Raw genomic sequence first — 26,044 nt, 5'->3', positions numbered from 1 at the left:
CAATGTTATGAGGATCGGCTGAAGGAATGTGGACTGCAGAGTTTGGTGGATATAAGGAGGAGAGGTGATATGATCGAGACTTTTAAACTGTTGAGAGGCAGTTACAGAGTTGACACTGGGGAAAGTGAAAGAACTCCTTTCACTAAGTGAAAAGAGTTCTTTCACTTGGTGGAACAGCAGGGAGTGATGACAAGGGGGTATCCCTGGAAGTTACGAAAGGAAGTTGTGAACAAGGTTCACGGACAGTTCATTACAGAGGAAAATTTATCACTGGGAAAATTCATTGCAGGAAAATTCATCACAGAAAAAATTCGCTGAAAGGTTATTTTCTAGAAAATTGAAATGATATTGCATTGTTACTGATATATGAAAAGTAAATGTAGTACAAGATAAATTTCACAAAATATAGTTTTTTTATGTATTTATGTATTATTTGTTTAGATTTTAATTTGATTTTCATAATATTTTAATTCTTATACTACGAAAGTAATATTTTATTGATCGGCGAGTTTCCTAATTTCTGTTTCGTCTTAAAAAGTTGTAAATATTTTTTATTACTTAAATACTACAGGTTCTGCTGATGGAATATTAATATTTACAAAACTGGAATAGGTATAGGGAGAAAGGGCATCATATTTAAGAATATTTATTTTGCAAACCGTTCATTATATTTCTGTGCACTTAGACATCGATCCAGATGTGAGATATTATTATTATTATGTGACACCTCCAGGGTGTCACATAATAATAATAAAGACTCATCGAGGGAGGACACCTATTCCACAACTCTGTCTCCACTACTCAGTCTGCCAACTACAACTAATCGCAACTACACCAACGCTATCTACCACCCGCCACTAGTATTTTCACAGACAATCACAACATCCATGCCCATGTCTGGATTCGAATCCTCGGCCTTTTATCTGGAGAGCAGATATGTTGTCCACTCGGCCACCCAGGCTGGCTATTTCTTATATGGGAAATAATTCTTCTTTTTTTTTCACATATATCTGTGATGAATAACTTTATGCTGAATAAAAATTTTCAAAAAAGCTAAATATAATCGAAATATTAAATAATATATAAATTATTTCTTAAACTATTATAATTACAGCTATTTTGCTTGCTTCAGTTTAGGAGTACCCCTGTTTAGATGTCATTGGCTATTTACTCATGGATTCTTAGGGCATTATGAGTGTAGATGTACTAAAAAGTATATGTAGCCTAAGGAATAGAAAATTGCACATACCTTTTTCTGGGTGTTGTGGCTTTTCCTCAGTCTGCGATGTCGAAAACTGCAGTGTGTGTGTGGGGGGGGCAATTTGGTAGAATAAGTTAGAACTGCCAAACTGCCTACCCCCCCCCCCCCCACACACACACTCTGCAGTTTTCGACATCGCAGACTGAGGAAAAGCCACAACACCCAGAAAAAGGTATGTGCAATTTTCTATTCCTTAGGCTACATATACTTTTTAGTACATCTACACTCATAATGCCCTAAGAATCCATGAGTAAATAGCCAATGACATCTAAACAGGGGTACTCCTAAACTGAAGCAAGCAAAATAGCTGTAATTATAATAGTTTATAAAGAGGAGTAACATGGGAGTTTTCCCAGAAATAATATACATTATTTCTTAAATTTTTTGAAAAAAATATTTTAAAAATATTTCTTATATGGGGGGAAAAAATTTTCACATATATCCGCGATGAATTGTCCCACAATGAGTTGTCGGCGATCAATTTTTCCTTGATGAACTGTCCTGACATGGTGAACAAGAGGGTGAGGAGTCGTTTATTTGCATGGAGGATAGTTGAACTGTGGAATGCATTGCCTAATAGTGTGGTTGAGAGCAAGAACAGCCAGTGAGTTCAAAGAGTGGTATGATAGACTTTGTGTTTCCTAGGAAGGTCCTCCCACGATGAGTCTCTTGATTCCATGGAGGCCTGAATAATAATAATCTAGTAATAACCACATTTACAATTCTGACTGTTTAACCTTGTTTGTGTTTCTAAGAAGCTTGCTAAATGTTGACATTTAAAAAAAAAATCTGAAAGGTTAATAAATCTTTATAATCCATCTTTCCTAACACTAATTAAAATCTACTGGACTAGTTCTACAGTGACAAACATCAGGAATGCTCATCCTGGGTAAACTTTCTGGCTGAAAGCATGAGGTTTCAATTTTATTTATTTATTTACTTTTTTTTTGTATGTATTTTCAATGTTTTTATTAACATAAATCTTATAAGAATTCTTCATTCCTTTTATATAAATTTCCTACAATTCTATAATATTTTATATATTTTTCAGTTGCTGATTTCCCATACTGTTTGAATAGTATTCAAACCAGTTCTCTTTACCTTTTGCTACCAGCTGTTTCTAATGAAATTGGCATAAATAAGACAACAGTTATTATGGAAGATTTTATATATTAACTATGATAATTGAGAGTGGGAGAATCAATATTGCTGTCACTAATCATTGGTGTGCCTCTAGTTGGTGATAAAGTTGGCTGTTCATGATTTTCTCCATGATTTTTGAGAGAACTGAAGAAAGAACAGTTGGATAGTAGTTTGTTGGTTGACTTTTATCATAAATTATATATGCCAAGAAATTGTATTCTTGGTTTACTCCTTTATCCAAGTATAAGCAAACAAAGTTTGCACGTAAAGTAACTTCATGACTGGCAACTCGTATATAGAGGCTAATGACTTCACATCACTTGCCTTAGTATTCCATAATGCAAAGCACATATCCTTAAGGATATATATAATACTCTGCATTATGGGAAGGGCCACTGTCCGCGCAGTTAGCCTAATGGCTTTGTGCTTTGCAACCATATGACTGGGGAAGGAGTGTCCCAGGTTCGATTCCCATAGAAGACGTGAAGAATTTGAGGGTCTTCCTCAGCCATAGCCAAGTTAGCCGGTCTTGGTTACAGGCAGTAGTGTTTTTTCCACCAGTTTATCTGGCGTTTTTCATCCCGCAAGCAGGCAAATCAGCCCTGTGAACATACGCTACTACAGCAAAAAATATATTACCCCCCCCCCCCCAAGTGGCAGGCTAGGCGACAGGCCGGTTGGGAGTGGTACCAGGAAGTCACATCTAAGTAACATGCGGACCCTGTATAGGAAGCGGGAATGACGCGTAGTGAAAGAAGAAGGTTATGGGAAGGGCCACTACCCAGACTGGTTTCGGTCTTTATTAAGATCTCATCGATGGGAGCTAGACCTATGATTGATATCATAGTTGAAGTAATGCAAAAGTCATATTTCCACATACAAGTAGCTAAAAGGTGTCACACCTTATTACTAAAATACTCTGGATTAGAGATAGATGATGAAATATTTTCACTTGGTTATACCATAAATTAAAGATGCCAAGAATTTATATTCTTAGTTTCATTCCTTTATCCAAGTGTAAGCAAACAAAGTTTGCACGTGAAGTAACTTCATGATTTGGCTACTTGTATATAGAGGCTAATGACTTCACATCAATTGCCTTGGTATCCCATAATGCAACACACACACACACACATCCTTATGGACATGTATAATGCTATGCATTATTGGAAGGGTCGCTATCCAGACTGGTTTTGATCTTTATTGAGGTTGGGTATAGACAATAAAAACACATTGTATAATTCCATACTTAGGTTTTACTAAATCACTTAAGGAATTGAACAACGTAGATAAGAATATAAATTAAATTACATTTTAATAAATGTTTCCGATATTTCGGCAACGTCACATAAGGAACTTACAAAAAAAGGGCACGTGCACGTAGGCAATACAATGCAGTAACTGAGAATGAAGAGATGAAGCTATTGTTCTCCTAAAAGTCCTGATGGTGCCCTCTAGTGGGCTAAGTCTTGGCCGTTGAGCTGAAGGTATGCTAATGTAAGCCTCCCAAATTTGGGGCAGTCGCATACAACCAAATTTGTTGAGGTTTGGAGAGTTTCTTAGGGCTGAGGCTGATTCCATAAATAGTCTTTCGAATTTGTATTTGCTATGGTATATTACTGTCACTTTCTTCCACTGTATTCTGTGGCGTGTATCCAGAGCATGGTCTGCAAGACCACAATGGCTGTACTTGTGAAAACGGATGTGGTCCTTGTGTTCAGAAATTCTGATATTCGCTGTCCTGCCTGTTTGGCCAAAGCAAGACAGTTTACAGCTGCAAGGGACCTGGTATACACCAGGTAGGTTTAGGGGGAAGTGGTTGGCTTCGCTACGTTGATGATGTGTTCACTATTTGGCCACATGGCTCTGAAACACTCCTCTCCTTAACACACTTAAACAACCAACTTGGTGGAGTGGATAAGGGATGCCAATTTTCTGTAAGGCCTGTAACAGGAGGTCAGGTCATGTTTTTTTAAGATTTTGGTAATTTTTTCCAAGGTGCCTCGGTTGTAGAGAATGGTGATGGATTTAGAGTAATCCTTGTTGTTGGGGTTGGCTGAGAAAGTGTTGAGGATGTGATTTAGTTCAATGTTTAGGGCCATGTCGTTAGAACAGATTAGTTTAGCCCTGTTGTATAGTGTTTTCACCAATCCATATTGTTGTGAAGGGGGGGGGGGGTTGTTGGTGAATGTGTCTGCCTGTATGGGTGGGTTTTCTATAAACTGAGAAAACCAAGGTTCCATCAGGCTGGCAGGCGACTAGTGTGTCTAGGAAAGCGAGGCTGTTGTTTTCCTCTTTTTCCAAGGTGAACTTGATTCTGGGGTGTTGGTTGTTTAAGTGTGTTAAGGAGAGGAGTGTTTCAGAGCCATGTGGCCAAATAGTGAACACATCATCAACGTAGCGAAGCCATATGGTTGGTTTTTGTGGGGCAGAGGCTAAGGCTTTTTCTTCAATGGTCTCCATAAAGAAATTTGCCAAGGGTGGGGAGAGTGATGAACCCATGGCTGTCCCCCCTCTATTTGTTTGTAGAATTTTCCCTGCCAAACAAAATAGCCTGAGTTCATTGTGAACTGAAATAGGGCTGAGATATTAGGAGAAAATTTAGCTTGGATTAGCTCTAAAGTTTCCTTGAGTGGGACATTTGTGAATAAGGAGGAGACGTCAAAACTGACAATTATGTCAGTATGTTGGAGTGTAAGTTTTTCTATGCTGGCTTTGAAGTGGGCTGAGTTTTTTATGTGTGATGATGTGTTGCCAGAATAGTGTGTGAGCTCTTTGGCCAAATGTTTAGCTAATTTATATGTAGGGGAATCAATGCCATCCACTATGGGACCTAATGGCACATTTTCTTTATGTATTTTTGGGAGTCCGTAAATACCGGGGAGGGGTATAGAGTTAAACGACTTTAATCTGTTGGTAACTTCTACAGGCCAAGAAGTGACTTTCTTAAGGAGCCAGTGAAGTTTTCTAATTTGTGAGTTGGTGGGATTGTATTCGATAGGGAGGTAAGTAGCCTGATCTAATAGAAGAGCATTAAGCTTACCTGTGTAGTCCTTTTTGTTTAGTACTACAGTTGCATTTCCCTTATCCGCTATGGTGATTACTATTTCTTTGTTTTTTCTCATTTCCTGCAGAGCTTTATATTCCTTGTTGGGTATGTTGGTTTTTGATGTTCTTGCTTTGGAGAGGACACAAGCTACATCCAGTCTTACACTGTTGGCGATTTGGCTCTTAACACTGAACTAAATCACATCCTCAACACTTTCTCAGCCAATGGCTACCCCCCCCCCCCCAAAAAAAAATCCAAAAAATATTAAAACCTACAAACCACAGCCCCCCCCCCCACACACACACACACACAACAAGGATTACTCTAAATCCATCACCATTCCCTACATCTGAGGCACCTCGGAAAAAATTACCAAAATCTTAAAAAAAAACATGACCTGACCTCCTGTTACAGGCCTTACAGAAAATTGGCATCCCTTATCCACTCCACCAAAGACCAACCACTTTCCCTAGACCTACCTGGTGTGTACCAGGTCCCTTGCAGTTGTAAACTGTCTTACTTTGACCAAACAGGCAGGACTGTGAATATCAGAATTTCTGAACACAAGGACTATATCCGTTTTCGCAAGTACTGCCTTTCTGGTCTTGCAGACCATGCTCTGGATATACGCCACAGAATACGGTGGAAGAAAGCTACAGTAATACACCGTAGCAAATACAAATTCGAAGAACTATTTATGGAATCAGCCTCAGCCCTAAGAAACTCTCAAAACCTCAACAAATTTGGTTGTATGCGACTGCCCCAAATTTGGGAAGCTTACATCAGCAGACCTTCAACCCAACGGCCAAGAACACCTGCTTAGACCACTAGAGGACACCATCAGGACTTTTAGGAGAACAATAGCTTCATGTCTTCATTCTCAGTTACTGTGTTGTATTGCCTACGTGTTGTATTCTGAACACAAGGACTATATCCGTTTTCGCAAGTACTGCCTTTCTGGTCTTGCAGACCATGCTCTGGATATACGCCACAGAATACGGTGGAAGAAAGCTACAGTAATACACCGTAGCAAATACAAATTTGAAAAACTATTTATGGAATCAGCCTCAGCCCTAAGAAACTCTCAAAACCTCAACAAATTTGGTTGTATGCGACTGCCCCAAATTTGGGAAGCTTACATCAGCAGACCTTCAACCCAACGGCCAAGAACACCTGCTTAGCCCACTAGAGGACACCATCAGGAATTTTAGGAGAACAATAGCTTCATGTCTTCATTCTCAGTTACTGTGTTGTATTGCCTACGTGCATGTGCCCTTTTTTTATAAGTTCCTTTTGAAAATGACAATGTGACGTTGCCAAAATATCGGAAATATTTATTAAAGTGTAATTTAATTTATATTCTTATCTACATTGTTCAATTCCTTAAGTGATTTAGTAATGCATAACCATCGTGTAAGCCTGTCTATGAGAATCCATACTTAGGTAAAGCATGAAATTATAGTTACACTTTAACTAGATATTCTCTAGAATAATTGTAAGGATTTTGTTAAATCATTTAATTGAATAATTTTTATTATATAGTTTAATTAGGTAGAGTATATGAAGCATATTTCATAACAGAAATTTACTCTTGGATATTGGGTGTTAAAAGGCCTCTGTACAAAACAACATTAAGTCTACTTCATTATTACCTAAAGATAAATTTGAAAATATAAAATAAAGTTTGAAGTTAAAATTTGAGAGTATATGATAAAGAATGTGATTAGGATAAAGAAAACCAGGCATCCTCTAAAGAGATTCAATGATTAATTCTGAGGCCACGCTAGGCCTAAATCATTAAAAAAGTATGATGATGATAAAGAAGTAAAGTTACCACCATGAATTAAACTTTGAACTTTTTATAGAATTTATAGTATGCTTTAAAGAATGCATACCAGCACATGTTCAAATTGCCACTGCATGTCATATGCATATTTGATGTAATTGATGCATATGATGGGTTTGGTTTAAACAGATTGTTTTTTGTGCAATAAAAATGAAAAATTTTATTTTAAAAGTTGCTTCAAGATGGAAGTAGTAAATTATAGACCAGTCAGTATCTCAGGAGTGGTGAATAAAGTATTGGAAAAGTTGTTTAAAGGTAAAAATTCAGGAATGGATGGAGGAATGATGCTCTATAGGGGCAGCATAGCTTTGTAAAAGGTAAGTCCTGCCTGTAATAATTTATTTACATTTTATAATAAGATGACAGTGGAATTGGATAAATGAAATGGCTACACAATGATACTGCTGCACCACATGGAAAACTATTACATAAGTTGGAGCAAATGGGATATGGATGCTAGGCTGGTGATCTGAATGGAGGGTGGGCTGATAGACAAACACCAGGGGTGGTGTAAGTTGGAGTAGAATCAAGGCAAATGAGGTTGACTAGTAGAGTACCTCAGGGCTTTTTAATTTGTATATTAATGGTATAGTGAAAGATTTAAGGAAGGGGGATATTCAGTTTTTTTGCTGATGATGAAAAATCAGGTAGGGCAATAGTTTACATAAATGATGCAAATATCCTTCAAGATGATTTAAATAAATCATCAGTTTGGGCAAACAAATATGGTTATCAATTTAGCATTGCAAAAATGTATGGCAATGCACTTCAGAATGAAAAGATTACATACTTGTCATATGCTTTTTCCAGATCTACAAAACTTAAATACAGATGTTTGTTATTTTCCCATGATTTCTCAACTATTTGTCGAAGTGAAAATCTGATCCTGACAGCCTCTATTTGATCTGAATCCAGCTTTTTTCTTCACCAAGCTTCTCTTCCACAATGCTTCTCAACCGTTTCTCCAGTATACTTGCATAAATCTTACCAGGAACACTCAGTAGAGAAATACATCTGTAATTCTCACATTCAGTTTTATTTCCCTTTTATATATGAGTACTATGAGAGCTCTACTCCAATCATCTGGAATTCGTCCCTCTGTCCAAGCCTTCTGAACTAATGCAGTGCAGCCACTGTAAGACTTGTTTACATCCATACATGAGCATTTCTGGTTGAATATCATCTACTCCACTGCCTTTCCACGTTTCAAGCTTTTGATGACCTTTTCCACTTCAAATATGGATGTTTACTCCTGATTGCATGCCTGTTGAGTGTTTTTTACCACTGTGCTGTAACTGATTGTTTCATTTAGCAATTTTTCAAAGTAATTACTCAATACTTCAGGGATATCTTTTTCTCCAGTTTTCATGTAACTTACCTTTATCATCTCTAATACAGTACTCTTTCCTCCATTTCTGAGCTTCTTCAACAACCTCCAAAATATCTTGCCACCTTCTTGATATTTATTTTCTATGTTTTTACCAAAGTCTTCCCATAACTTTTGTTTTACACAGAGTTTAGCTTTCTTACATTTGTCTCTGCATTCTAACTAAATATAACTAAATTCTAAATAAGAGCACAAACTGGCTTATTCACCAGGAACTTTTGATTTACTTTCTTCTTTTTTCTTCACTGCCTCTTTAACTTCCTGTGTCCATCATGGAGTTTTGATTTTTCTATTCTTGCAGGTAACCTCACCACATGCCTCTCTGGCTGAATCAATCAATGTTTTCTTCAGCACTTGCCACTGATTTTTGGTTCCTGTTCTCACTTTCATTTTTTCTTCAATAATGTTTGTGTATTTTAGTCTATAGTTCACATCTGAGCACTGCTCAGCTTTTATTCGCATTAAAAATTTCTTACATGTTCTTCTTTTCAATATGAAATTCAATTTTATCCTGCTCAAGACTAAATGGCAGTCACTTCCAATTTCAAATCCTCTGTACACTCTAGTGTCCTGCGCCAGTTAGAAAACATCACTATCAACAATAACATAGTCAATGAGACTTTTCTTATTCCTTACCTCTTCTCTCCATTTGAATTTATGCGAATTTTTTATGTTGGAACATTGTGTTAGTAATAACCAATCCATATCATGAGCAGAATTCCAACAGGTATTTGCCGTTATTATTAGCTTTGCTCTTTTCTCCAAATTTTCTTAAACTATTTTTGTATGTCTGACAATCATTTCTTACTCTGCTATTTAGATCCCCAACAAGGACAAACTTTTCCTTTTTCATTGTGTCAGTTGCTTTCTTTAAAGCAGTGGTCTCCAGACTTTTTTGATCGCATACCCCCAAGAAAGAAAAAATAAATAGCGCGTACCCCCAATTGATTGAGAGAGTTTCTTTGGAGGAAATTTTTTTAACCATTTATCCATTTTGTGAGGGTTAATTTGTAAAATTTAAATATAATTCATTTACTATTGATAATATCAAACACTTTTAAAAAAATGTAAGCAATTTTAATAATATTAATTCACTATTTCTAGTGTAAACATAAAAGTAAGCACAAAAAGGCATTGGAATTGCACAGAAACAATATATACTAAAAAATCGTTAAACTTGCTACTAATAGTCAAAATAGAAAATAATTAATACAACTGTGGTGTCATTTGTAGATAGCAAGATAACTAAGCAATTTTCCTTCTCTAGTTGGCTTGTCAACACTAGGATGCTCTACAAACAATGGCAATGATAAGAAGTAAGAGATTTACTCCCTAGTTTTAAAAAGCATGACAGCTTTGCCATGGAAGATTATGTGTGCAAAGTCGCCCGGTGTGCGCTACTCGCAAATTTAAGTTTACAGGATCTTTATAACGTCTCTGTCTATATTAGATATATGTTTAATTGATGAAAGAAAGTAATATTCTTTATCTTTAATTAATTACTTAATTTTTTTCCTATCAATATAAAACTTTTTTTGACGTACCCCCACATATTGACTCGCGTATCCCCTGGGGTACACGTATCACACTTTGGAGACCACTGCTCTAAAGCCTCAAAAAATTCCTCCACTCCTACCTTAGTAGAACCTTTTGTGAGGCCATAGGCACAAATAAGTCTCATTGTCAAGTTCCCCATTCTGATATTTGCCTACATCACTCTACTTGAAATTGCCTGCCATCCAAGATTTAGCCTCGTATTTAGTGTTGAATACTGTGGCTACTCCTTATTTTTCTTGATTGTCATTGCCTGAATCTAACATTTTGTATTTATCTCAGAAAGATCTCATCAGTTTTTGTCTTTTTTGTTTTAGTCACACCTATTATGTCGATTTCATACTTATCCAGTTCCTCAGCTAGCTCATTTCTTTGTCATTCAGGCTTCTTATGTTGATAGTACCGATCTTGAACTCTGGCGATGTTGAATTGGGGTGTGTTTTAGGATTTGTTCCAGTAGCTGACTTTTTGCTGTTTGCCCTGGTTACCTGGCGAAAACAATGGGGGGCCTTGTTTAACCAGGCAATGCCCCAGCCCGCATGAAATTCTGTCTTGTTGTCCCATCATTTAATATTGTGATTTAAACCAATAAAAAAAGAATTTGGTCGTCTAAATCCCAAATCCTCATCGTCTCGTGGTGCACCATGAGATTAGTGTAGAGGGAGACAATGCCAAATGGTATGTCCTGAGTTTTTTAAAAAACTCAGATCATACCATATACTAGACCTCCTAGAATATATGGCTTACCTGAACTTCACAAAAATAATTCAGACCTGTTGTAGATTCTATTAGCAGCCCGACTTACAAGATATCAAGATTCTTATCTAACCTTCTCCATCCTCACATAGGCCACTCAGCCTCATCAGTTAAAAATTCCAGTTTCACGCAAAAATAAAAGACATTCAACTGTTAAAAACTGAGATGTTAATTAGCTTTGACATTGTCTTCCTCTTCACTAACATTCCCATAAGGAAACAGTAGAGTTATTAACTCAAAAATTTCCATATGATATTGTTGAATTATTCAATTTGTTATTACGTCCGGTTACTTCACTTGGAAAGGAAAAATTTACAAGCAAGAGTAAGGAACAGCAATGGGTCTCCCTTATCGCCAAACTTTGCAAACCTGTTTCTAGAATACCTTGAAGAAAAAATTTTCACATTTGAACCCAAACCAAAAATTTGACTATGATATGTCAATGACGTCTTTGCAGTCTCGGATCATTCCGAACAAGAATTACACCTGTTTCTAGATAAAGTAAACCTTCTTCACCCTTGCATCAACTTTACGCTAGAAAAAGAATCTCCACAGAGTATCTCCTTTCTGGATTTACACATTCAAAGAAAAGAACATGGTTCCATCGCCATGTCTGTCTATCGCAATCCTACATTTTAAGGTCGCTACATTCACAATTCTTCCCTCATCATTCATCTCAAAAATTTGGCATCATTAAATCATTAGTTATCAGAGCACATAGATTCTGCTCCTCTGAAGAATCTCTAAACCAAGAACTAGAAATAATCAAAAATACAGTCATACTAAATGGATACAATCTTAAAACAACTCAAAAAATCATCAGTCACTTCCCCATGCATCAACCTAGACAAGAAGAAGCCCATGATTCCCATACCTTATGTCAAAGGCATCTCCAAACGTCTTTCAAAAGTTATGAAGAAATACAATCTTGCCACTGCCTACAAGCTCATCAACCAGATCTATAACTTATTACCTTCTCCTAAAGACAAACTCTCATCTTTGATGTTACCTGGTGTGTATGAGGTCCCATGCTCCTGCAAGTTGTCTTACGACATAAAATTCAAACGTTGCTGGCAAACTTATTTGTAAACGCAGCGAAAGAATATGCCATTATGCAGCATTTGTTTGGGAGAGGTGGCATCGCTTGGGTACCGCGTGCTTTGTTTACATCTGCTCTCTCACTTTTGTGTTTGTGACTTTTTATCCTTCAATATGGATCCCAAACATAAGGCAGATGCTTCCGATAGCAGTGTGTCGAAGAAAAGGAAAGCCATTACATTAGAAGTGAAATTAGACATTATAAAAAGGGAGAAACGGCAACAAACATCGGCCGCGCTTGGAACTTAAGTCGTACCACAGCCGGGGCTATTATCAAGGATAAAGTTCGCATCCTTGAACACGTGAAAGGATTGGCGCCCATGAAATCGACTGTAATTACGAAAAAAATGTAGTAGGCTCATGATTAAGATGGAAAGGCTTCGTGTTCTTTGGCTGGAAGATGGCCTAGGTCTGTTTCTTGATATATACGTATGACTTTAGGGTGTTTTAGGTTAGGTAAGTAACTTAGGCTATGGTAATTTTGGCTTGCATCGAAAATCGCCTTATGTTGGTCCGTAGGAATGGATCTCTGACGTAACTCGAGGTCCCTCTGTAGTTGTGTAATTTTTTTTTTGTGTGCCAATTGTAATATATTTTGTAATAATTTTATGATGGTGTTATTAATTATGATTATTATTTCAATCTGTCGAACTGTGCTGTTGTTACATTCTAAGATTTTATTTATTTTTCTTCTGTTTCTTATGTCTACCTTACTTCTACTCATTTAATTCTTTCTGTTAAGTTCTCTTTACCTTTTTCTAACTTAAGCCGATTAATTTAGTCCCTGCTTGTAATCCTTTATACTACCTACAAGTGTAGTGCTGTTAGTAAAAGACCTCTAGAATAGGCATTTCACAGATACAGTGTTAACTATTTCCCACATGATATAATTCAGGGAAAATTTATTTGTTTTTTCGACTGTGCCACCCTGAATTAAAGTTATGGCACAAGAAGAATAGTAAACAAATAAATTTTCCCTGAATTATATCATGTGGGAAATAGTTAACACTATTTCTCACATGATATAATACTTATATAATAGTAAACTTTTAAAAATAATACCTTAAATAGTCAGTCGTGGCAATTTCTCTAATTTAGACACACAAATTCGGTTTATTTTTGTGAGACAGTGCATTGGTCAAAAATCAGGCAATAGTTTTTAAACAAACAAAACATGTTTAAGTTTAATATTGTAACCTTACAATATAGACCTGCAATTCACAATGCTAACGAATTCACAACTGTAGACAATTTCTGGCTGTTACAATCAATATCATTAACTAACATTCTTCTTCTTCTTGATGAATATACTAACTTTCAGCCTCAATTACTTCTTATAGCGACTTAAACAACTATTTCTAACAAAGCTACGTTCAACGGACATACAGTTCTTGTTCACAAACTCAGCGTTAACATATTAAAACCTACTCACAAATTTGTAGAAACAAATACAGTCCTACCAGTCTGGATGATTTTTGGCGGTTCTGCTGACTGCTTTCCTCGGTCCTATATCCTAGCCCGGGATCTGTGGCGTAGCTCACGTTCAGTTTTTGGATCTACTGTCGACGCCACATATCTGGTCGCACGTGGCACGTTCTGCTACTGGAAATACATCTCCATAGAATTACCTTCTTCTCCTGGGCTTTCTCCTTCCGCAAGATGAACAAACTCCTCAAACAGCCAGCCTCTCTCTAGGTTCTCAAGTCCTCTTTTATATGATTCAGAAGCTCCTTGTTTTAGTGCCGGAGACCCCTGAATCTTCCTTAAATAACTTGCATCACTGTTATTTTGACCTTCAGGGTTGGCGGCAACAATCTACATCTGAACGACCTTCAATACTTTTGTTTACTTTTAAGTCACCAACATAATCCGGTCTAATCTCCTTAACTTAAAGAAATACTTTTAACAGTTACATCAAACCAATATAATTCACAATTTCAACCTTTACAATATTTTTATAATTTGTGAACAATTTCTATATCATTCTTTTTGTTAGTTAGCTTTACAAGTTTACATCAGCACTGGAAATACATTATAGTAAAATATAGTAAGTTACAATGCTTTGTTTCCTCGTGGTTTGTGACCTCAGTAAAATCGATGGCGAAAAATATTCATACAAATTTTCACCGCATCGAATTTTACAGTTGATCTTAACACAGCTGCAGAGAATACTCATTCCCCATTTCTTTATTTAAAAAAAAAAAAATATTTCTCATTCTTGATTAGGCATGTTTTGCAACAATTTCATGCATCTTTTGAATAAATATTTCTCTCTGTATATATGTTGTAATGATATTCTTCGGTGTGATGGGGTTCTTGGAAATTCGCTGTTCAGAATATTCATTAAAATTTGTGAAGTCATTTTAATTTAGATTGAAATATGATTTCAGTCATGCAGAATAATACAGAATTATATGTTGTATTATAGTAGATTCTCACTGTAGCAGACCATAAGGGACCACTGGAATAATTGATTATAATGGATACTTTTCTGTAGTAAATTTTGTTTAGAATAGTATTTTGTCTATGAAAATTTCGTATGACTTTCTTATTAGCATATTTATTAGAATAGTTGGACCATAGTATTTATAATTCCTGCAATAAAATGTCATTAATTGATTGATTTTATAATTTCAAAATTTGAAATTTTTAAGAGCTCATCTCTGACTGAACATTTTGAATTTTTATACAGTTAAAAATTATTTATTTTTTTATATGAATACAGATTAATCACAGAAGCTCTTCAATACCAGCGTCAGTTTTCAGATCAAAATATAACAACTGGTTTATTACAGCATTTATTTTTGGGATGCCAGCAGAGTAAGTTCAAAGTATTTTGTGATCAGCAGTTATATTTTTAAATCTAGATATTTAAAAAAAAAAAAAAAAAAAGCAGCATTACTGTGACATGCATGAGTTCAACTTGATCTCCTCTATCTTAAATATCCTATTCTTATATATCCTGCAACATTTTAATGGTGTTTCATTATCATATTTATTATGTTATGGTAATTTGTGTGTAATAAATCATGACATTGTAGAAAGTTTTCCAATTCACTTAGAATTTTTAAATTAAACTTGCCAAGAAATCATATTGCAAACAAAGTGGCACTTGAAGTATCTTCATGATAGGCTACTTGTATGTAAAGGCTAATGTTACTTCACAACAGTTGCCTTAGTATCCCATAATACAAAACCAGAACTTTTCATACATGTATGAATGCTATGCATTATGGAGAGGGTCACTACCCAGGTTTCTACCTGGGTAATCACTACCTGGTTTCTACCTTTTTTGTTAGTGTGCAGTGGATGGAGTGCCTCTCCAAAAACTCGATGAGTGATCTTGTAGATCACTACTAAACTCATCACTCCAGGACAGGGAAACTCAGCAGTTTTTCCTACAAAATTACTCTAAATCTCACTGAGTGATTGAAACAGATCACTACTAAACTCATCACTCCAGGACAGGAAGCTCAGCAGTTTTTCCTACAAAATTACTCTAAATCTCACTGAGTGATTGAAACAGATCACTATTAAACTCTCATTTGTAGTTCTACTCAAACCAGACCCAAAAATGATACCAAGCTGGCAAGATGGATTTGACCTCTGGTTCTTTATTCCTTGTATTTTTTGTATACTCTAGTGTCCTAAATCATCATGAAGATATTTTTATCATGAATAGAGAATTAACACACATATTCTGCTATGCTAAGCTTTCAATATAAAAAATATTCAGTTATTATGAATATCGCTTGTTATTTATATGTTATGCACTAACAACTTCACTGGATTTTAAAAACTTCACTGGATTTTAGCACAAAAGCCTTTTAAATAATTGCCCACATGTAGCCTATCTTAAGACTTTTACAACTAGGTTGTTAACTTTCTGCTTGGAAACGCATTACATAAAATGATGAATGGATCTTCATCCTCAAACTTTGCAACTAATGTTGACTTTCCATATGGTGTTCTTTCACCTGCTTTCTTCCTTTATAGTATCAACGATCTGCTTCAGTTGAACTGCAAATATAACACAGTCAGCTTTCACTATCGCAAAGAAAAGAAACTGATAGGTATCCTGGTGCCAAATAGACTTTGCTGTAGCATGCCATCCAAACTGCTTTTGTGGTCTTCTATGAGTTTACTGCACATGACCCCTCACTGCAGCAAACTCATGAAAGATCATTTTAGCTGATGGCAGTATACTGCATTCTGGATTATCAACTACAGTTAACCTTTGAACAATGTGGGGGTTAGGTCCCCCCTGCGCAGTTGAAAATCAGCATATAACTTTTACCTCCTCAAAAACTTAATTACTAATAGCCTACTGTTGATTGGAAGCCTTACCGATAACATAAACAGTCTATTAACACATATTTTGTATGTTATATGGATTACATACTATATTCTTACAATAAAATAAGCTAGAGAAAAGAAAATGTTATTAAGAAAATCATAAGGAAGAGAAAATGCATTTACAGTACCCTACTGTATTTATTGATACCGTAAGTTTACATCATCTATTTATGAGACAAATCATCTGTCTTTCGGTGCCTACATCAATATTGTCTTATATGATACAAAACACTGTAGATAGTATGTGTATTACTAACACTAGACATAAAATGAACAGATAATGTGAAAAAGAAATTCATATTTATTTACAGGTATAATGATTCATGCATTGATAAGGAAGAAGCAGCAATATGATTGCTTCATGGTCACCTAGCCTATACACTAATAAATGAATCGTTATAAAATTTTTATTTTATGCTAATTAGTTAATTAAATTTAACCAAATTAACAAAGTTAATTTTATGCAGTTATGATTTAATACTGTATCATTATGTTTATTTACATTTCTGCTGACTGTGAATGCATCATGTATGGTCTGTAAGTGCTTGTGTGCGTAAGTTTTAATAAACTTTTTATAATAGATTTGTGTATATTTTATGGTAGTAAATGATAAAATAGAGTAGTATCTACACATTTCATCAGTGTATAAGTGGACCCATGTAGTTCAAATCCATGTTGCTCAAAGGTCAACTGTACTCAGTTGTGTCTTATTTTCTCCTTTTCTTCCCCTCCATTTACATTTACTTTTTACCTTACTTTTTGACAACACTTAAATCTCTAAACAAGATGAGGTGTTTCCTTTCTTTGGATAATATTAACCTGCAGTTTTTCTTATCAAACTCACATTACAAACATTGCCTTTTCACCATCCAAAAATGATTTTCTATTTCGTTCAAAGTTTTACCTCTGAACAACTATTAACTCTGTACAAATAACATATCTATTCCAAACATTGAATACTGTTTTTCTGTTAGAGCAGTGTCCCTAAAAGCTCCCTAAAATATTTGACTCAGATAAAAGCGAGTTGATAGATGACCCCTCATTCCCTAGTTCATTCCAGTCTTTTTTATACAGATATTCCACTGTTTCCTTTTCTAATATTACCATGATCATTCTTCATCAGAATTGGCATTGATAATTCACCTTACTCTTCTAAATATATCAAAACGTGTATCAGCTATTTAGTACTCTTTCCCTGTTCACATTCTCAGAACAAATCTGTTTTTCTCTTCATCCATCCCTTCTACTGCTGTTTTTTGTCATACCCTTCCCTGTTATACATCTTTTGAAGAGTATGATCTGTAGGGCTTCAAATTAATTCAATGTTAACAAGTTTCTTCTCAATTTTCTGGCCATTAAGTCTTAATATACTATATATTAATATATATATTAACATACTATAGGATGCAAAAATACCAATAAAAAAAAATCTCAGTATACCAAGCACAAAATTAAACCATTATAAAAGGAGGATAAAAATAAGAGTAGGTGTTTTACTTAAATGGCTCAACTGCTGGATGATGAAAAGACACTGCAAGGAAGTAAATGTAAGTTACTAATGAGATATTAAAGGAATGAACAAAGTGAGAGAAAAGGGCATGTACGTAATACGTAAATCTCACCCACAAAACTTTTAGCCTATAACACATTTGTATTAGTACAGCGGATGGGCCTGGGATTAGAATATCTGCAAACCCTACTCTATAAACCTGACATGGAACTTTTTTTTCCAAGTCACTTTAGGCCTCCAATGATCAGGGTATTGGTTTCACATCAAGTATGTAATTTATCTACCACAAAGACATTTGCAAAATACCCATGCTCACAGTGAGATTCAATTCCATTTTCAGTTGATTGAAAAGCAGATATGCTTTTCAATCAACTTAGCCACTTTTTAACCACTTAGCCAACAAGGCCAGAAAATAAGTGATGGGGCTGCAGTGTGGGTGATATTAAGGACTCCTGCTACCTTTTACTCTGTGGTGTTATCAGGTATGGGAGTAATTTATTTAAAAAGCTGATTATATCATGTATTCCCTATAATCAAAAGAAAAAGAGAGAGGTTTGAAAACTGTTTGCCATGCTGTTTTAAAGATAGGCTGAAAGCTAATAATATAACCAGGTTCCAGATGGAAAATAAGAACCACAATCCATCCATATACATCAGGTACTCTCATTTGGAAGTATTTATTATGATCTGATAAACCTACCTTTAAAATAGCATAACAATGATCCCTTTCTCATGTATGCCCAATCCCACTTGTGTGTGTGTGGGGGGGGGGGGGGGGGGCTCAACAAATATGCTCATCCACGTGCCAGTGGTCAGTAGATTTTGCTTACTAGCATGTAACTGCTGACTTGATGAAATAGAATATTTTTGTTTAATAAATTTTTTTTTAAACTAAGCATCACTTTCCCCCATTTATGATAATTACAGGAATGTGGGATCAATCCCTTCTGTAGAAACTTATTACATGCATTGAGTGATACAGAGCAAAATGTTGTGGTCCTCCAAGTGCAACTTTGCTATATCTAGATATGCTTCATTTATGATATCTAAAATTGATTTTCATTTGACATATGGCTATCTTTATTGTGCAGTACCTTCTTTCTTCAGACAGCCAGTGTCAGAAACCTTAGTGCTTGGGTTTAATATTCTAATATAATACCCACTACTACTAACCTTCAAGATTGCATTATTTTCAACATTTAATTCATTTAATATTAATGGATGTTAATTCCATTAATGTCTTTACCATTAAGTTCATATAAATTGTCATGTTCAGGTAAAATTACCTTATGGAAACCTATCTACACTTGCCTTGGCTGCTAGACAGCAGTTCTTTAAAGGTAAATCTGTAAATAGCTTGATTGAGTATTTCACAGGAATACTTAAATTCTGATTAGGATATAGGCTGTTAAAACATTTTGTATTCCACATGTTAAGACTAATCATATTAGTTTGAAGACAGAAGTTAACAGATGAAGAAGACGATAGACAATGGCAGTCTCCTTTAACTTGGGATATGGATACATATTTTTTAATTACTTTTGTTCTTTATTTAGTTAAAATACTGTTTCATCTAAACACTTTGTGAAACTATAGTTTCATAAAGTTTGTTTATTCAGTATATATAGATTGTTAAATTAGTAGGCATAGGTTCTTTTGCTAATAGTTTATATTATCAGTACTTAGTGCCATAGCTTATAAAATAATTCATGAAATAATTATTATTTCATGAATAGGACATTGATATTGGCTTATGGTAAATGTTAGCAGTTTTCTTCAGTCTGGCAAAGAGATGCACACAGTTTGATAGTAGAAAAGACTTGTATATGATGGATGGTCTGTAGACTAAAGAAATTATTTATTGCTGTGAGATCTAATGCAGAGAGTCAGGAAGACTAAATTATCATAGGAGGAATGGTAAAGGTGCATATAAGTGCAGCTAATGTATGGAAATGTGATAATCATATAAATCGTGGTGAGCATGATTATGAATCTGGTGAAGCATTGGACCTGTATGTTGACTCAGACCTTTTGAGTGTGTGGAGACAGGAGAGAGAAAGTTACTCGACTGGACCAATCAAATTGCCATTATGATTATATAAAAAAGTGAAGAGATAACTTGTTATGTCTACACAAATGATGCAGCCATCAGCAACAAAGGTTTTGATGTTGTTGCCTTGGTGAATTCAACATGGTGTAAGATTGTTGGCATTACTTGTGTTAGAGGCTTAATGGAGTAAAAAAAAAAAAAAAAATTGTGTTTTACTCTATTAAGCCTCTAAACATGAGTTTATCCCAGCACTTAAGCCTTTACATGTGGATTGTTGGCATTACTGAAACCTGGCTTCCAGAGTCAGATGCAGTAACTGGAATTGAGTGCAAAGCATATAGTGTTTTTAGGAAGGACAAAAGAGAGTGGGAGAAGGCACTACTAATGGTATCGGATGATTTGCATTAAGGGTACAAACCCATGAAAGCAATTATAGTAATGATGGCCTATAGTTACAGGCTATCTGGTATGAAATGGAGGTTAACAGGAGGGTGACTTTTGCTACAGACCCGGCATTTCGTTAGCTGGTGAGAGTGAAATGTATAGTTAAATTACTCTAATGGGCACTCAAGTAACTATTATGAGTGACATTAATTATCTACCAGGATACAACTTTTTGTGGGTAAGATTCACATAAAAATTATTCTCCTCCACTGTTTCTTATGAACTCATTTTAATAATAAGTTTGAGAGAAAGAGTGGAGCAGAAAGCATGAGTTGAAGATAACAGATGACACCTGTGCATGTTTCTTTGTATGCTCCATAGGTGCTAGTCCTTTTCTTTTAATTTTGTAAGAACGTAGGTAAGATCAACATGTTTATCCATCAGCCAAAGCAGGTTCAGTAGGTTAGCAGTCAGAATGTAAATGGATGCTCAACATCCATTTACATTCTGTTGTTACTGTTATATTGTTACTGTAACTATATGTTCTTTCAGAACATATAGTTACAGTAACAATTTATTGAATTGTTGTGAGTTTGATTTTATTGATTTTTATGGTACAAAGACATCAAAGGTCATACTGCACCAGGACACAGGTTACAGCAGTACATATGATAAATGGTTAGTAGGACAATCACAAATATCCATGCCCTTGGCAGGATTCGAACCTGCAGCCTCCTGGCTGGAGAATGGATATGCTGACCACTCGGCCAACCAGGCTGGTGCTGTTGTGGGACAACTTTCTCAAGCAGTATGTGAAAGAAGAAACTCATTGTCAAAGAGTGTTGGATTTGATCACATCAGAAGGGGATCTCAATTAAGAAAGTAACCTTTTCTTACTAGTTGTTTATGATCGTGCCATATACTAATCTGGGAATTAATAAGTATTTGGTCCTTTTTTACTAAATATGATACATTATATCGGATTTTACATCTACTCATCATTATGAACAGAAACTTAGCATCATATATATGCTAAAAAAACAGAGCAAAAAATATCATCACAGAAGAAAAAGATGTACTTGATGAGCTCTCGCTTATATCAAAAAACTCTATCCAAAAATGGTTATCCACAAAATATAATTCAGAAGATCCTCTATAGAAACAACCCCCAGCAACAACCTCTAGTGACACAGTACGCATCTTCCATCATCATACCTTTTATGCAGGCTCAGTCTCCATCAAAATAGCAAGAATCATGAAGCCTTTTAACATTAGAGTTGCTTTTAAACCTATTTTAACTACACGGCACATGTTAAGATCTCCTAAGGACAGCATCATTTTCTACAAATACACAGGAGTTTACAGCATACCATGTTCATTTGGACTGACTTACATAGGCCAAACTTCACGAAGCCTAGAAATCTGAAAGAAAGAACATGTCGGAGATGTAAATAACAACAGAACAGACACCTCAGGATTAGCACATTATTTCTCAATTTCAAACCATTCCATAGATTGGGACAACAGCTCCATGCCATACATTGAAAAAGATGTAGAATCTTTAAAGAAGCTGCAGTGGTACTCCAGACATTAGACAACCTCAATGGAAACCAAGGCATAATATTAAAAGACATTTGGAAAAACTTAATAAATTCATTATGTTTAGCAGAACTCAATTATGCGAAAAATTATAAAACACGTTTTAATAACAATGAATAAGTCTCCACACTTTATGCTCTTCAATTTGTTTAACTGATTTTTAGGTCGTTACTGCATTCTTTTGTTTTAGCATTTAATGTTAGTATAACCTTTCTCATCTTGAAGAAGCCAGACAGACCCTAGATGGTGAAACTTGTCAACGATTATGTATATATGTTTATCAAAATCATGGTCCAATAATTATTAAGTATGTGGATGATTCTAATCAAAAGGTGTGAGACCTAATGCAGAGAGTCGGGGAAAACTAGATTATCATAGGAGGAATGGTGAGTGCAGTTATGTATGGAAATTATGACAGACTCAGGAGAATGATAAGTTGGGTCACATGATATCATTTACTGAATAAAAAGTATAACAGAGTGCATTGCAGTGAAAAGATGATTAAATGATGCAGCAAATAAATATATAAAGAAATTGGCTGTGCAAGTTGTGAAGGCAACCCAAAAGAACTTTATTTTTATGCTGCAAATAAAAAAGGTGTGTTTGGGGGGAAAGAATGTGTAAGAATAACTTTACTGAATATAGATGTGATTGTTGAAATAATGATGCTCACTTTGCTATAAATGTAATTTATACACCATGGTACATTATGCTTAGAGGTGCATGAGAAGGAGGTTCTAGAGCTGTTGCATAACTTGAATAAGAATCTGTCGGTAGAAGTAGATGGAGGGTATTGGCATGTATGTTAAAGGAATAGTCATCTGAGCTAGTTTTGTCCTAAGTCTCAGCTCAGCAAAGATCCCCTTCATACATTCTTTCCATTTAGCCATGCTCTACAAGGACGATGTAAACCTTTGTGTGTCTTATTACCAACATATCAGTATTTCTGAAGTAGTGGTGATGAATATATTAGAGAACTTGGTAAAATTCTCATACAGAAATGGGTTGACAGACAATCTGTACTCTGCAAGGAAGAACATGTGCAGTCATGTCTGAGCAATTTGCTTATATTTTATAATAATAGTATACTATGATACTTTTTGACTTTGCATTCATGCATGTGATAGGACACAACACAAATGGCTGTTGCACAAACTGTAGATTAATGGGATTGCAATATAAGCTGTTGATTTGATAAGTGGGTAGCTGATGGACAGATTTCAGAACATGGTATATGGGATTATAAATCTATCAGATTTAAGGTGACTAATGGCATGCTCCAGGAATCAGTCCTTGCACTACTATTGTTCAATCTATATATTAATGATATTAGGAAATTTGAGATTTAGCCGGGTCCGCGCGGTTAGCCTAGTGGCTATGTGCTTCGCAACCATATGCCTGGGGAAGGAGTGTCCTAGGTTCGATTCCCGTCGGTGACGTGAGGAGCTGAAGGATCTTCCTCAGCCATAGCCAAGTTAGCCAGTCTTGGGCGTGGACAGCAGGATTTTTTCCTCAGTTTATTCTGGGGTTTTTCATCCCGCAAAGCAGGCAAACTGGCCTTGAGAACTTAACACTACAGGCCATAGGATACACCGGGACATAGGGCTGACCACCTTATCCTGTAAACGGATTGAGGTCCGATGATCAATGGACCCTCGACACACCGCAAGGTAAAAGAGGGTATAAAGAAGATGAGATGAGATGAGATTTAGCCGACCAAATCGTATTCTTATTGGATCACAATGTAAAATGATGATACAGCATGACAGAATTTCATGACGGCTGAGGCATTGCCTGGTTAAACAAGACCCCATTATTTTTGTTAGGGAACCAAGGCAAAGAACAAAAAGTCAGCTACTGGAACAAATCCCAGAGCACGTCCCAACTCGTGTAGATGGATTGACACAATAACAAGTGCCTTCAAAGACAAATATATGTTCTGATAATATTGAAGTCTTGACAGATAACAGATTAATTTGGAGAAAGATTATTGATCAGAAGTTAGTAATGGTGTAATTTTTTTCATGTAGAACTATCATAATTATCCTGTACACATCAAAAAGTTGATGATGATATTAGGACAGACCTAACAGGAGATGTTCAGTTGTTTGCTGATTATTCAAAGATAGGCATGGAAATCAGAGATGCTGGATATACAGTATTTACACAATGACTTGAATAGGATGGAACTGTGGGCAAATGATAATGGCCATCAATTCAATGTTAGTGTAAAGTTGTGCACTTTGATATGATGAGATTTCCAACAACATAGTATATTGATGGGATTATGCTTAGAGAAGCTGATGAGACTAGTGATCTTGGAGTTAATGTGGACAGGAAGTTGAAGTTCAAAGTTCACATTGTAAATACAACTCAGAGGATAATGGTGATAATGAAATGAACATCAATATATATATAAGGATAACGAAATCACTTTGCTTCTTTTCAAGGCCTTGATACAATATCATCTGGACTGGTGTGTGCAGATTTGCTCTCCTGAGGAGAGTAAGCAGCTGTAGACAATGTGCAAAGAATGTTAAAAGATGATATCAAGATTATGGAATGTAGGTTATGAGGACAGTTGAGAGTATGTGGACTGCAGACTTTGAAAAACAGAAGTTGTGATATGATGGAAGCTTATAAACTTCTCAAGGGTATTATAGGATACTGGTTGATGAAATTTTTTTTGTTATATGGAAAGTGCAGTTAAGTTTTTTCTCTCATAGTGCAGTAAGTGAGTGGAACAGTTTGTCTGTTGAAGTGGTGAGTGCATGTAGTGTGAATGAGTTTAAGAAATGGTATGATAGCTAGTATTGGTGATGTGCTGTCCTCTCGATGAGCCTTTGATTTACTGGAGGTCTCTGATGATGGTGATGACAGTAATCATATTAATAACAACTCTGATACTTAAGCTTTTAGTTTAGCAATGCATATCTGAAGTAGAATTTCAGACTATACTAGCAATTTTTATATTTTGTAGCACATGCACTAGATACACTTCTACAGCTACCATTAACTCCTGAAGAAACCACTAGATTGACAGAATTCTTATGTAGTAACACAGATCCCTCAGCTCAGGAACTATTAATAATGTATCATTTGTTGAAGGGACAGCCTTTGGATGCAAAACGTGTCAATAATAAGCTACTAGCTCAAAATATGGTAAGTATTTCATTAAGTTTTTTTTTTTTTAAGGTATTTTTTTAATGGTAGATATAAGCTTCAGATGATGGTGAACTTAGAATAATCCTGGCTTTGGATTTAAGTAGCATTGGCAAGTTCAGTATGTTGTGTTTCACAATAGGAAAAATACTACCTACCTAAAAAAAGCTAAGACTAACTTTTTTTTTCCCAAGAAAATATGTATGCAAAAATAACACAACTGTAAATTGTATTTTAATTTTAAAAATTTTAAATGTCTAATAAAAATTGCAGTGAAAAAGGTATTTTTGGAAACCCGCTCAGAAATAAAATTCAGTTATATAAACATTTCTGGAATTTAATTTAAAAACTTCATAATTGTGAAAAAAAATTAAAAAATTGTGAAACAGCATGCAAGACAGCACACATTCACCTTTTTAACCTTGTTCAGTGATGTGAAGTTTTATGTTAATCTGCAAACTTTTTTTTAGATTCAAAAAAAAAAAGAGTTTGCTCTTTTTTTTTCCCTCATGGCTTCATGATAACTAGGTAAAAAAAAAAAAAAAAATTACCAATTCTAAAAATTATATTGACTCACTAAAATTCATGTTCAGTAATAATAATTGTTCTGAGGTATCAAAAATCCCAAAATAGGTAAATCATGCAGGTCTGTGTGTATTCCACAAGAGTATTTTCTTGGTTGAAAGTATTGTGATGTATAGCCATAGAATGTTTTCTTGCACATCTTTTTTTTTTTGTGTTGTTGCTACTTTTTTTATATTGAGCTGTGCATGAGAGATTATTGGTTGATCAACTATAGTACATTAGATCCATGTACAGATAGTGGGGTTGGGAAAGGAGAAACTTGTTTATATTTGATTAGAAGAACTGTATATAGGGTAATTCCAAG

At 35.3% G+C, this 26,044-nt stretch overlaps 1 protein-coding gene across 3 annotated transcripts in view; it reads left to right on the top strand.

The window, feature by feature from the left end:
• Elys (AT hook containing transcription factor 1 homolog) overlaps window positions 1–26,044 on the top strand; it is a 509,801-nt gene that overhangs the window by 282,422 nt on the left and 201,335 nt on the right. For all 3 annotated transcript variants that reach the window (XM_090402410.1, XM_090402411.1, XM_090402409.1), the window contains exons 21-22: window positions 14,820–14,914; window positions 24,974–25,155. In XM_090402410.1, the coding sequence (XP_090258536.1) occupies window positions 14,820–14,914; window positions 24,974–25,155 (277 nt within the window). The remainder of the gene's footprint in view (window positions 1–14,819; window positions 14,915–24,973; window positions 25,156–26,044) is intronic.

Source organism: Typopeltis vanoorti, chromosome 13, assembly GCF_054136105.1.
Source record: "Typopeltis vanoorti isolate ZY-2024b chromosome 13, IOZ_Tvanoo_1.0, whole genome shotgun sequence".
Lineage (NCBI taxonomy): Eukaryota > Metazoa > Arthropoda > Arachnida > Uropygi > Thelyphonidae > Typopeltis > Typopeltis vanoorti.
The sequence above is the reverse complement of the archived record's forward strand: the minus strand, read 5'-3'. Positions and strand labels throughout refer to the sequence as shown.